Consider the following 14,133-nt stretch of genomic DNA (forward strand, 5'->3'; position numbering starts at 1 on the left):
TTACATTGGCCTTTATGTTTGTTTGGTTTTGAACGAGAGCCTAATCCATCAATCATACACTGAGAAAACAAAGGGAAAGTAAGAAGCCACAAATGCATGCCCTTAATACACACATAATAGCCCCAAACTACGGTTATGGGTTTGTTAAAATTTTTAACTGTTAAAGGTGTGGTCACATTTGCTGTTATTATGAGACTTTTTGTGGGCAAAATCCAGTCATTTTAATAGGAATCTATCTATGAAATTGGGAAAATAGCGTGAAGGTGAAAAATTTCCCCATAAAGATTTCGCAACGCATTCAAGTGGGTAATGCGAATTCGCCGTGTTTAACAGAAGAAAGCTTCTTGGTTTGAATGTTACTTTTGTGTAAGTTCTACTACATAAATCACTTACTATTGACAAAAGACAATGGATGTTTTTTTGCTTGGAAAATTTAGCTAATTTTGCTAATGTGACCGCACTTTAAGTATGAGCAATAGTAATAGTGATGCTTGTCTACTACACTAAATAGGTGCGAACAAGCACACAAGCAATCTGGGATCAGTTTTGCTGTGTTTAGGTTTCATTCAGCAAAGTACTTTAGAGGTGAATCATGATGAACGATTAACTGTGGGAATCATCAAACTAGGGCTGAAACGATTCATCGATTTACTCGATTACAAAAATGCCTCGAGGCAAAAACTCTGCCTCGAAGCCTCGTTAAATTCCTATGACGAGCACTATACGCGCAGGGATCTATACTATAGCGCGTGATACAATTAGGGGTGTGACGGTTATTATATAACCGTGAGACCGACGGTTATAGTTGAACACCGTCATTAGAACTCTATAACCGCCAAAACCGTGCTATTAAAATATTTTTTACAAAAAAAATTTATCATAGAGAATGTTTAAATACTAATATCAGCTTAAGAGGGAAACGGAGGCTGCTACTGCTGGAGATGATTCGGGAGAGGTCTGTGCACCTTCACCGATCAGAGCGCGCGCTGACACGGAGTAAAGCCTTGTTTATACTCGACGCGTCCGCACGATCGCGAAGGTGCGCGCGGCAAAAATGACGCGTTCGGTGCGCAAGACCGGCAAGACCCCATTTGGCTTGGCTGTGTGTTTATATCTATGGGCTGTGTGCACGGCTTTTTTTTGTAACAGCGCGCGCGGCGCCGCGTCCGAATCATAGACTTCAAGCCGAATCTGCCCGAGCATGCACGTCTCACCGCACCGGCACGCAGTTTGCGCGTCTAAATTGCAAAGTTCATTCCAAAGTTTTTTCGTTAAGGTTTTGTTACTGTGTGTGACTTAATAAAAAAAAAGCACGTTCATTGCAACGTTTGTTTGTTTTGTTAGTTAAGGATTTGTTTACTGTGTGATACATTTAATGGAAAGCACATTCACTTCTAATTGTCTTGCTGATCATGTTAAATAAACGTAGAGCCAGTAGCTAATCAGTGTCTGCTTGTTTATTCAAACTAAGTTGTCCTATAACAGACGAACAGTTATTCAACCCCCCACCCCCCCCGACGACGGTTATGTTATGAACCGTCACATTTGACTCACGTCATAACCGTCATCACCAATTCTGAAACCGGCACACCCCTAGATACAATTTGAATTTAGTTGGCGCGATGGCGGGGAGTAAAGATGTCCATAAACGGCAGAGAATGTCTAAAGTTTGGGATCATTACATACTTAAAAAGGAAGAGAACAAGGTGCAATGTGTCTACTGCAAAGTAGACCTGGAATACCACAACAGTACGACTTCAACGATTCAGCATCTGAACCGAAAACATCCACTCCATGCTGTCTCACCAAGCGTCGCTGAAACAAGGTAACCATGGTGTGTTCACACTAGGGCTGCAACAAACGATTATTTTGATAATCGATTAATCTAACGATTATTAGAACGATTAATCGACTAATCATCGATTATTTCGCAGACTAATCAGTAAGTTTGGAACGATTATTCAGCTTTTCCAATTAGTTAAAACATTGAGTTATACATATTCTAACTATAGTATAAAAAAAGAAAATCACTTCAGCTTTTGAAATAGTTGTTTTAATGAACTTTGAGCCAACTAAACAGGTCATTCTCTTTAAGTTTTCAGATTTCGGTCCAACTCAAATCACACACAAATGCTCTCTAAGCATTGTTTAATAGGCCCACTGCTTTTCTTAGAACTGAAACAGAAAAAGGGACATTTACTTCAGGACACAAAGAATGGTAAAATATTAATCTGCAAACAATTTTTTATAATTATAAAATTACAATCTTTTTTTACATGACAATTGAGCTGACAGAGACGTTCTCATTCACCTTTTAATTTATAGTATGATAAAGTAACTGCCATGATATTCTTCCTATATCATAGGAAGGATATAACATCTCGTTTTGTAAGTATTCATGATTATTGAACAAAATACAGGCAAGTGATAAGACTAGCCTATAATAATACCTAATATACTAATAGTGTTACAATAATCAAAACAGCCCTGACTCCTAAGCTCGATCAAGCTTTATTCTATACAAAATAAGTCATCACATTACTGTAATTATATTACTATTGATAATATTATTACTATTATTAGTAGTATTGCATTCTCTAATAAAGAGAGATTTGCCGCTGGTTAGTAAGCTCCAGCTGGAGAACACTCACTTCTCACCGGCTCCTCTTTTGCCGGGATGTTTCCTCTTGTACTCCAACATGCATGTTGTGCTCCCGTGAAAATTGCACACGACAGCATTCTTGATTTGAAGTTTTGTGAAACTTTCCCAAACCTAAACCTTGCTAGTTCGGATTCGTTTGCACTGTCATAATTCGCGCTGTTTTCTCTTCTACCGCAATAGCATTTGTAAGGGCTGCACTACACTCTAGCGCTACAGCGCCGTAGCGGTCAAATCGCGGGATTGCAGGCCCTTACATTAGGTCACGTGAGATCAAACGACTACTCGACAACAAAGATATTTGTCGACATATTTTTATTGTCGACGTTGTCGACAACGTCGACTAATCGTTGCAGCCCTAGTTCACACGAACGCGAATAGAGCGTCAAATACGCGTCTATCACGTCTAGTTAGACGCTTGAACATTCGCTTGAGTTCAAATTTTTCAACTTGCGCGGAAGACGTTCGCGGCAAACGAGTCTCCCAATTCGCGTCATTCGCGACGCCCGGGACGAATGATGCGTCTATTCGCGTCTTTGCATTGACTTTGTATGTAATACACTCGCGCAAATAATTAAATTTGCGTTCGGTTCACACACACACACGCATGCACCCTCGTCTCTCTCACGCGCCAGTCAGATCAATTGCGGCAATGCATCACATATGCTTAAACTTTTATGTAGCCACGCAACAATAATTTCAGCATGCATTCACTGTATACACCGCGACGTGATGGAGGAACAAATATTGTATTGCAGTCTTTGCGAGACCTTGTTTGTATGTCACGTCTTCCAAATAGTTACAGACAACAAAAATGAAATTCCCCAGCCTGCTTCTCCAAATCCACTCATACTTTTGGGGAAGACATTTTAATCGGCTACCAAAGTAATTGAGCATAGAACATTGTTGGCACTTATACTAAATGGGTAAAAATTGCAATAAATAGGCTTAGTTTTGGAGCCAAATGTTGAAGTTGGAATAAATACCAGTTTTTTTTTTTTTTTTTGAGAAATAAAAGCCAAATGCTTGATAATTTTACAGCCACATCATTTTCATTATGCATTATTTGTTTTGGTTGTTTAAAAATACACACACACATTTTTTTTTTAGATTACTCGATTAATCGATCGATTAAGTGCTAGATGAATCGATTACAAAAAGAATCGATAGCTGCAGCCCTACATCAAACATGCCTCCAAAACAAGCCATGCAGCCAACATGCTTGTACAGGGTTACGCCATCACATAAACACAGGCTATTATGCCCACACTTGTCATTAGATCAAAGCGGTGAAGATATAACTTCATAATACATTAATATCAAACCATAGAACTGTATCCGTCATGGTGGAGGATGGCCGTTATCTAGCCTTTAAGACATTGTAATGTGGGTCAGAGTGAGTTTTGATATGCTGTCTGATTTGTTTTAGAAACCCATTCACCTCACTCTATGAGCACATGGGCGGCTCTTCAAGCGTAATAGTCCGAGCCAAAACTACGTACTAAGTACAAAGGTGAGATGGAGATATCCTGGGCTCTAATTCCCTGTGCAAGTATTAAATTGTGCTTGAATGAGAACTGGACGCCCGGGACAAGGTATGAACGATCCCGCCTGCCTCTCAGCATGAAATCCTCTCAAACGTGAGGGTCCTGACCAAACCAAACCACAGCGCTCTTGGAAAACAGTTACGACTCTGGGAATGGCATGCTTTAATGCTGAAAATGGAAACAGAGGGGAGTGGGGGGAACTAAAAATAACCCAAGGGAGGAAATTCAAGACAAATTCAATTTTGCCATAACAGTTTAATATCATTAACATGTTGTTTAACCTCCTAAGCAAATATCCGTCAGAGCAAACCACTACTTTTCCTCAGTTTCCAGAACGGCTTGCGTTAACATTGAGATGTCTTCATTTGTTTTGGTTGTGACAGCGCAGATGAGGTCTAAGCATAGCAAACTCCGCCCTGCCTATAATAGTCTGACCTTAAACACAGTCTACGGACAGACGTGTAATTTAAGCAGCTCTCTTCCACACGCACACACATGGAAACCCTGATGCTACAGAGAGAGAGAGAGAGCGAGAGAGATGAAAGAGAGGCTTGTTGAATCATCTCTGATAGCGCAGACGTAAACACACAGTCCTGTGTGCCGATACACCTGCTGCCTACCCGGCCTGGCTCCTCTCCACACAGAGTGAAGGATGAGTGAGAATAGTATATAGTGCGTCTCAGAAACACCTGCTCGGACAGCTGCTGCTAATAAAGCCCAGCAGGCCATGCCGTAATTAACCGTGCTGTCACACTGCCTCTTGTTTATCACAATTACAGAGATTGCAATGACAGAAAGAATGCATTTCACTTTCAAATACTGACGTTAAAGCGCTCAACCTTGCAGATCTGCTCTAAGTACAGAAGTTTAGACTGATCCTTTCCACCACAAAAACCCTATATATTAGGGGTGTCATGATTCTCCAAATCCTTGATTCGATTAAATTTTCGATTCTAACGTCACGGTTCGATTCTCGATTTTTACATTTATTTTTTTTCAAAGCCGAAACCGGCCAATCAGGATGCTCTCTGTCTTACATGCGCTTCATGAGGCACACACGCAAGGTCTCTCGCTCTCTCCCTCTCTGCCGTGCGCGCTATACGGTTTGGAGCACAGTTTTTCTGTCTCGCATGCGCGCTCTTGCTCGCTCACTCTAGATTCCGGGAGATTAACTGATTTGCGGGCATCAGAGCCGCTATCAATATGCGGGAGACTCCAGGAACTTCCGCGAGACTTGGGATGTCTGCAAAGTAAACTGTGGGTTTTTTGAAACGCGAACGTTGTCAACATAACTCACTGGAAATCCAAAAAACGTACACACCTGCGACTTCCATGAAAGAGGAGGGGGTTCAAGTTCTGTCGATGGGTCTGCTGCATCTGCAGTTGCCATGCTATCTTTTGAATGGCTGTAGCTAAGTTAGAGGAGGTTGACCATAGACTCGCAGCTTTTCAACACGCGTGGTTTTTCCCGCTTGGCACGCCGACCGGACGTGACATGAGGGCGTGGCAGCGTCAACGATTCCATTTTTTAATTCAATCGATTCGATTTTTTTTTTATTTCGATCGATTTCGATTTAAGATCGACACCCTTAAATATATATTTTACATTGTGTTTTAAATTTATATTTTGCATTTATCATTAAAACGTAAAATTTATTTTAATATTTATTTTTAAAATGGTTTAAATAAAAAATTACAAAGTGAGGTACAAGTTGGTATTATTTGCTGAGTTAATCGATGGCATGCGACAGATGTCGTCCATACAGCTTAACTTGTGTTGAACCCAGAACATTCCTTTAAACAGTGTGTGTTTACTGAAATGTCTGCAGGAGTGTAATCTGCGCAGTATGTCCACTGTAATCTCTCCAGTGTGTGTTAACCGTAATCTTGTGTGTGTTGGCTATAATCTCTCTACTGTAGGTCAGAGGTGCAGGGCTGTGCTTCGCTGGCTGGATTGTGTTTATATGTGAGAGGTGGATGTCGGTGGTGTGCATGTAATAGGGTGTGGTCTTCCAGATGGGTTTTACGGTGCAGCTGTGGCTTTGTGTGTACGATTGAGCTGTAACTCAAAACATCACACCAAACGCACAATTAACTTGCTGACAAACCTACTCATCTGATAAAAATAAACCATAAATCTTTCATTGTGAACAGAGAGGCTGTGTAAGGTGCAAGCGGCTGGGTTCAAAACTAACTTTAGAAGTTCATGCCAAGCTTTGAATGTAAACTTCACGGTGGCATGGCGTTTATTCAAAACCACATGGCTCGAGACAACCTGTAAAATCTATAAGTAAACACGTTTACATTTAAAGCACATTCTTGCCGATTAAATCGGTGGAAAAGTGGAAAACAACCCTGTATATTGCTTTAACAAAACTGTGTACATAAGTGTTGTTTCGGTGTGCACTGGAAAATTTGTTTTTACTTTAAAACAATTCACTCTAAAAACATTTCAATTTCAACAATTTCACAAATAATTACAAAAAATGATAACTAACGCAAAGAATTAAACATGAATTTACCTGAAATAAGAAATTTTCTTGTAAAAAAAAAAAAAAAAAAAAATTCCAATAGTTTAATAACATTTTTGTTCCAAATAGCACGAGAGCAAATGTGATATTGATTTATACAACAGTTCAATAAATAAGTTAATATTGTGGTACATTTCAGACACAATATTGTCTGCTTTTGCTCAATTTTGCCAATGAAAATATCACCTGTAAAGCCAGAGCAGGACCGTTGTGCGTCTCCCCGCAACACACAGCAGTGTTTCGTTTCTGAATAAATCCGCGTTTTGAGCGAATCAATCGGGTGAACCAATGATTCAATGGCCCATACATTAATAGAGCCAATAGGCTTGCTCGACTTGAACTGGCGCTGCACAGACCGATCGGTTTATGACATCAAAGTACTGCGAGAGCGACTAAGGGACCTCTTATGCCCCTCACTTTTAAATCGCTAATTCTTAAGCGAACATAAAATGCGCACGGCCGCACGGCCACTCATAACTAAGGGTGTCATGATTTCGATTTAAAAACTAAATTAATTCACAATCTCGAAATTCTCGAATTAGGGCCAATTCGGGTGGGACAATTGCTTGAATGGTGGGTTCATTATTATTCTTAATAAAAAACACAACAACGAAACAGTACAAATGAAAAACTCGCTTAAATATCAGGGGTGGGAATCTCTAGGCACTTCGATTCGATTCGATTCAGAGGGCTGCGATGCGATGATAAAACGATTATCGATGCATCTTTTTTCTCACTGTGTGACTACTTGGTATTTTTAAAGCAAAGTATTTATAATGATCCATAATGAATTTACTTCCATTATATTTTATTAATTAAACAAATGTAAGTGATTTGGCAATATATGTTGCGATAGAGTTTGTAATTCGCTCTGCCTTTTTGAGTTGGGTGGAAGCTTTTAAGGTTGTCCTGATTTCCACGTTAGCGCTGTTTGATCGGACATATTATTAATTCTGCGGTCAATTCAAACGCTTTCTCACTGGATCTCCCAGAGCTGTGTATTAAGTGTCGAGTGATAGAGATCGGCCCACGAGTAAACCTGTTCTGAGCTCGCGCAGCGCAGCTCAAATGAATAGCGCCATTTTAGTTTCAGTTTCGTTTGCCATTTGATGTTTCTCGTATGTAACAGAAGTTGCAGCTCTTATCAATTGGACAACGTTGTGGTCGCACCAGTGCAACGTGTTGTCGCCCATTTGGTCGCAGTCTGGAGCGCTAATTGCATAAAGTGTGGCTCTTGTCCAGGTCCTTTTTCCTTCAACTTCATAGAAGCCAAAGTTACGCTAGATTTTAATCCAGAGGGTGCCGGTCGGATTACTCGCTAAACCATCATGCGTCTCTGTTATGCGCACAGCTGCACGCCACAGACTGTCCAGGCGCCAACTAGGGATGCAGCGATTACCGGATTGCACAATTAACCGCGCTTTAAAACGTCACGGTTAATTAATCGTAAAGACTATGCTACACCGAGTGTTCTGCAAAAGTTCCTTTCCGTGCAGATTCTGCACGGAAAGGAACTTTTGCAACTAACACAAAACGAAAACACAGCGTGCACCAGCTTAAAGTGCCGTGCTCATCACCCATATGGCAGAGGGACTAGCAGCGACGCTCTATTTCCACCGAAAAAACGCGTTAAGGGCCTGTTCATACAGCTATCACGTCTTTTGGGCGGTCAAGTTCGTTATTTCAAATGTAGGCGCGCGGAATGCACGCTCATAATGGAAGCGATGCGCTCGTTTTTTCCAAGCGCGTCCGCGCCGCGTCGAGATAAAAACATCTCAACTGTTCTCAACGTTTTGGTAACGTAAGTGTGGAAAACAGAATGTGACGTGCTCTCAAGAGTTTCAGTCAGTGAACATTTAACTTAATATCCTATTGCTTTCTCCTGTCTGTGTTGAGTAAATGTTAGGCTTTGTAGTTGTAATATGCCCGGTGTAAAACACTAACATAAGATCAGGGCCGTGTAGACTTCTCCAGGACTACCAATTAACTGCATTTCAGTTATTAATAACACGAGAGATGATCTCAGTTTATCTCTATATTTTTTACTTAAACTTCAAACAAACAAGCCAAAATAATGAGATTATAATAGATGATTTTCTAAAGGCACATGCCAAATTTGGATTAATAATTTAAAAAGAGTATTAAAATAAGTACAATAATATTGGAGTAGATAACATTTGGACTACATTTGTTTTCTTTTAAAAGAAATGCATAGTTAATATTTAGCTTACATTTAATTCAATAGAGCCAAATACTTTGTTTATTCTTATTTTCATTTGGGATTTTTATCCCTTTATAGTATTATTTATGTTTTTAAGTCAAATAGCAACAAGATATTGTTTTCAAGTTTTCTACCTCAGGTTGAAAATAAATTTAGAACAAACTAAACACTTAATAATTTTGTGATCTATTTCAATCAAAGAGCCTGGCTTTGACTTAATTTGTTATTTTTAAAAGAAAAATACTGGATGTTTACAAAGCACTTCTCTTTAATTCCAAAGGAAGAGATTGATTATTGTTTGTTATTTTATAATTTTGTACTGTGTTGTGGCAGCAATAAATAACACATTAAAATCTAGTGTTGAGTGTTCATGTGATATTATACATTAGTAGTGTTGTGAAATTAATTGATGCATAATAATCGTGATAATCGTTAAATCGTGATTATTTCTCAGACAATAATCGTACTTACAAAATCTGTAATCGTTGCATCCCTAGCGCCAACATTACGTTATCAATTAACATTTAGAAAATCGATTTTTGACATTTGTGATTCGATTCACAATCGTCCACGTATATTTTGCTTTGAAACCAAATCTTCCCCCATTGCATTGCAAAACGACGGTGGGGGCGGTGCCGCGGTGGGCAAGTGATGTAACCGGTGTTGCGGCTGAACACTGGTAACACTGACTATCGCAGCAAGCCTAATTTCCATATTAATTAAAAAAACAAAAAAACATTAAAGAGATAGTTCACCCAAAAATGAATCATCTGCCATTTACTGGCCAGATGAAGCCTAAAAGTGTGTGTAATAAATGTTGAATCAAATATAATATTTCCTTCTAACGCTGCTTTTTGTAACGCCTATTTGATGCTTTTCTCATTTAACACAATAATGACTAGAAGTTGTCTTTTGGGGGTAATTCCTCAGCCAAATTCGAAAAAATATATTTTTTTTCACAGTGAGTGTTTGTGTTTTCTTACTGGACTCTGTAGTATCTGTGTGACTCTTTTCTTCTGCTCCATCATGTTGAAGTCTTGTCGCAGGTCAGGTGACATGTTGCGTGCACGCAGGTATTCGGGGTCATTTTCATTGATGCGGTCGAAGTAACCCTCCCGTTTCCCCACGCTGGGGGGTGGAGGGGTTGTCACCACCCCCGGGCTCGACTCGCCACTCATCTCTACTGTATTGTCCTGCTGTTTTCACCTGGAAAGAAAGAAAAATGTATAAATACTTATTATTGGACATCCCTAGTAAACACAAAATACATGTTCCACTCACTGAATGAAAAAAAACCTGCGAGAGGAAGCCTGTGCACTTCATTTGACAGGCAAAACTGTCTTGATCAGTAATGCTCTGAGAGCAAACCTATCATCCCACACAAACACGCACATAAGTCCACCGATCAATACAATCAAAAAACAGGCAACCGCACATACGCTGAACTCACTTGCTGAGAGTATCACTATTCACAATGGACCTTGTTCTTTGTTCACCCTCAACAAAAAGAAGAGAGTGGCTGTCCCGCCAACAGTGAAGGGTGGCGTCAGGTCAACCAACAGGAGGCCAGCGCTATCCTATTACACTATCAGGTTTAGTTAGGCCTGATTTTTGCTCTCTCTCTCTCTCACACACACACACACAGTTGTCCCAGCCATTTGGATTTCTCTCTCTAGTTTGAGTAAAGCTGTAGAGTATTAAAAATGAATTTCTCCAGATGGCACACTACCGTTCAAAAGTTTGGGGTTGGTAAGATACTTTTATTCAGCAAGGATGCATGAAATTAATCAAAAGTGACAGTAAAGACATTAATAATGTTACAAAAGATTTATATTATTATAAATGAATGCTGTTCTTTTGAACTTTCTATTTATCAAAGAAGCCTGAAAAAATGTATCACAGTTTCCACAAAAATATGAAGCAGCACATCTGTTGTTGTTTTTCTCCAGTTGATATGATATGTTTGAGCATTAAATCATCAGATCAGAAAGATTTCTGAAGGATCATGTGACTGAAGACTGGAGTAATGATGCTGAAAATTCAACTTTGCATCTCAGGGAATGAATTAGTTTAAAGGGGTCATGAACTGGCTTTTTAAGTTTTATATTGTTGTCTAAGGTCAACTTATGACGTTCGCTTGGTTTTTACATTCAAAAACATCAAAATTAATAAGTAATAGGCTATTTTCTACCCTAGTTTTGAGCCTAGCTCAAAAACGCTCGGTTTTTATGGGCGTCTCGCATTGAAGACTTGGAAGTAAAGTATTCTTATAATTTGATGACCTCTTAGATGTCAAAAGGAAAATTTGATTTCTCAGTTCATCACCCATTTGAAATATATTGAAATAGAAACCATTATTTTAAATTGCAATAATATTTCACAATATTGCTGTTTTTGTTTTCAAATAAATGCAGCCTTGATGAATATAAGGAGACTTCTTTCAAAAACAATAAAAATGACCGACCTGGCGACCCAAACTTTGTATTTAAGGACATGATTTGATCATTTTATTGTCCAACGGGTGAGAAAAGCATGTTTGAGTGATAAGAAAAGTAACAGCACACCTCTCCTGAACAATAGGGCTGTCACTTTACGTTCGAAAATCGATTGCACAATCGATCGGACCAACCAACACAAGTATCGAAAACGAAAATAGGGAATCGATTTTAACGCCCTTTTTTTATTTTATTTTATTTTACCAAAAATGTGTTTTAGGTGGACAGATCAATACAGCACACAGAACATGAAGGATGGTGGAAAATAACAATGTCTTTTCTGTTAACCAAATGCTTTATAATATTCGCTATTACTTCAATGCAAGTGAACAATGAGCGCCGTTATTTGTTGCGTAGTGACGTGTGTGTTCAAGTAAGCCAGAAATGCGCAGATTCTGCTCAATACGCTGTATTTAATATATCATGTGGACTCATTTTTTTATTGTGAAGCACTTTGTGACCCTTCTTGTCTGTGAAAGGTGCTATATAAATAAAGGTTACTTACTTACTTACTTACTCACGAGTTGCGTATTTGCGCAGATTTGGCTTACATGAACTTCCACAGCAAAGAAAGTGAGTAAACATAGAAACACGCCAGATTGGCTCGTGATTGGACAGCGTAACCCGCCAAAGTTCATTTTTACCCGCATTTGGTGGGAGTTAATTTCAATCCCTGAATGTTGCGCTCCTGTTTGTCATTGTGCACGAAACTTCACGCCAATAAATCATCAGGAATATTGCTGACTTGTGCGTCTCAAGCGCCCTCTTTACGCTCGTCCTAATGCCTGTTAGGTGTCCGTGGATTTGCCTATATTTGGTGATGAAAATGGAAACGTCTTTAGACATGGAAAATCGATTTTACAATCGATTCAATGAACACTTGCGTCTCAAAAATCTAACAGGATTTTTTCACAAAAGTGACAGCCCTGCTGAACAAGCAGCATTATTTGAAGCACCATTCATGTCTGTGACATGAAAATGTGATGAGTTAAAGTGGTAGTTTAACTCTGCTAAGCAACACTATTAAGACTATTAATGGCAAGCAAAGACCACTGAAATCGGACATTCAACTGGGACTGTTTTCAAATCACTTCTGCTGTTGCGCCAGAGTGTGTGTCAGGCATTTTCCCAGGCCGCAGTGAAAAGCTTTCACCTGTACTTCTCTGTTTTCACACTCACTCTCGTCTCCGCTTCATCCTGCAGGGGCGGGTGGGCTTCTTTACTCGGCTGTACGTTGCTAAGCTGCTCTTTCAGGTCAAATGGCACTTGGAAAGATGGTTCAGATTAGAGGCACACATCTCTGCCAGAAACACACACACGGCGGGCTGAATAAAAGCCCAAGCCAACAGGAAGCAATACTTCACCACATTTTTAGGTGTGTGCTCTACCGCACACATGCAAAACTTATAGCATCAAATATCCCTATTAACCTGATTAAGAGTTGCCTTCTAGGTTAAAAAGTCAAATAAACACACACAAACATAAACAAATGCAAAGTCTACGATACATCTGACTAACAGGAAGAGGGAAGCTTGAGGGGACGTCGCTTAGGTTTATTATGCTGTCAAGACAACAAGCCATATGTGCACACAAAACTCATGCGTTTCAACTTATGATGCAATAATCAAACCTAGCGAGCCCTGGCTCTCTCTGACACACCCACCCACAAACAGAAACACAACACGAAGAAGGCAGCCAAGCCTGAAAGGCAGAACTACGAACCGCTCTAAACAATGACAACAACAGCAGGTGGGTGGATCTCACCAGACAATAACCACTGTATTTGTCCCTTCAAGACCCAACAAATATAAATTCGGTTCACTCAGCCTCATGTTGTTTCAAACATGAAAGGTATGACTACCTTTCAGAACAAAAAAATAATAATAAATGTAATAATTGTTCAATAAAAATGAAAGTGAAAGAGAAAAATCACAGTTAAAGCAGTTAGTGTGATTTTTTCGTATAAGTTATAGAGTTTAGTACGAGTTCTCAACTGGTTTGACTATGGGACCCACATTTACCCATTAAGCCACTATTGTAGGCGCCTCTGCATTTGTAAGACAGGAACGTTTGTTTTAATGAGGTGAGAGACTTTTTATTTAGTAACAAGTTATGAAAATAACATTAGAATTAATGACACTGACATGTAGCCTGACAACATCTCATCTGACCGCAGAAACTGAACCAGGAGGACGCGTTTTTCTCAGGCACTCTTTGCTTAAATGCGTCTGACAGAAGAATCAACAGCTTCTTCAGTCTTTCAGAATATACATTGTGATTCAGAAAAAATAATAATAATAAAATAAATAAATGCAGCTTTGGTGAGCATTAGAGATGCTACTTTTGTGCCATGCCTACTTTTTAGGCATGACTGTATTTTTTGCATGAACTAACTAACCATTTAAAACTTTCCACCATCTGTTGAAAAACTGCATAATGGAATTATAATCTGCTAAATATGAATCTGGATCTGAATCGACTGGGACAGGCAGCAGATGTCCTGTACATGAAATTATATAACCATGCCTGTCAATCTCAGCTTATCGACTGCTTTATGCAAAGCAGTGTTGATTTGTAAGGTGTTGCTGATTGCTCCAAACTCTCATCATGGGTGTCTGAGGAAAATAAAAAAGTGTGGGAAATGGGGAGGATCCTCAATCCTCACTTATAACAGCTGTTC

The 14,133-nt window shown here is 39.4% G+C and overlaps 1 protein-coding gene across 6 annotated transcripts in view; it reads right to left on the bottom strand.

The window, feature by feature from the left end:
* add3a (adducin 3 (gamma) a) overlaps positions 1–14,133 on the bottom strand; it is a 100,775-nt gene that overhangs the window by 24,270 nt on the left and 62,372 nt on the right. For all 6 annotated transcript variants that reach the window (XM_056260662.1, XM_056260670.1, XM_056260653.1 and 3 more), the window contains one exon: positions 9,942–10,164. In XM_056260662.1, coding sequence (XP_056116637.1) covers positions 9,942–10,136 — 195 coding nt within the window. In that variant the 5' untranslated portion in view covers positions 10,137–10,164. The remainder of the gene's footprint in view (positions 1–9,941; positions 10,165–14,133) is intronic.

The sequence above is a fragment of the Rhinichthys klamathensis genome, unplaced genomic scaffold (assembly GCF_029890125.1).
Source record: "Rhinichthys klamathensis goyatoka isolate OS25496 unplaced genomic scaffold, OSU_Roscu_1.1 h1tg000009l_1, whole genome shotgun sequence".
NCBI classification, from domain to species: Eukaryota; Metazoa; Chordata; class Actinopteri; order Cypriniformes; family Leuciscidae; genus Rhinichthys; species Rhinichthys klamathensis.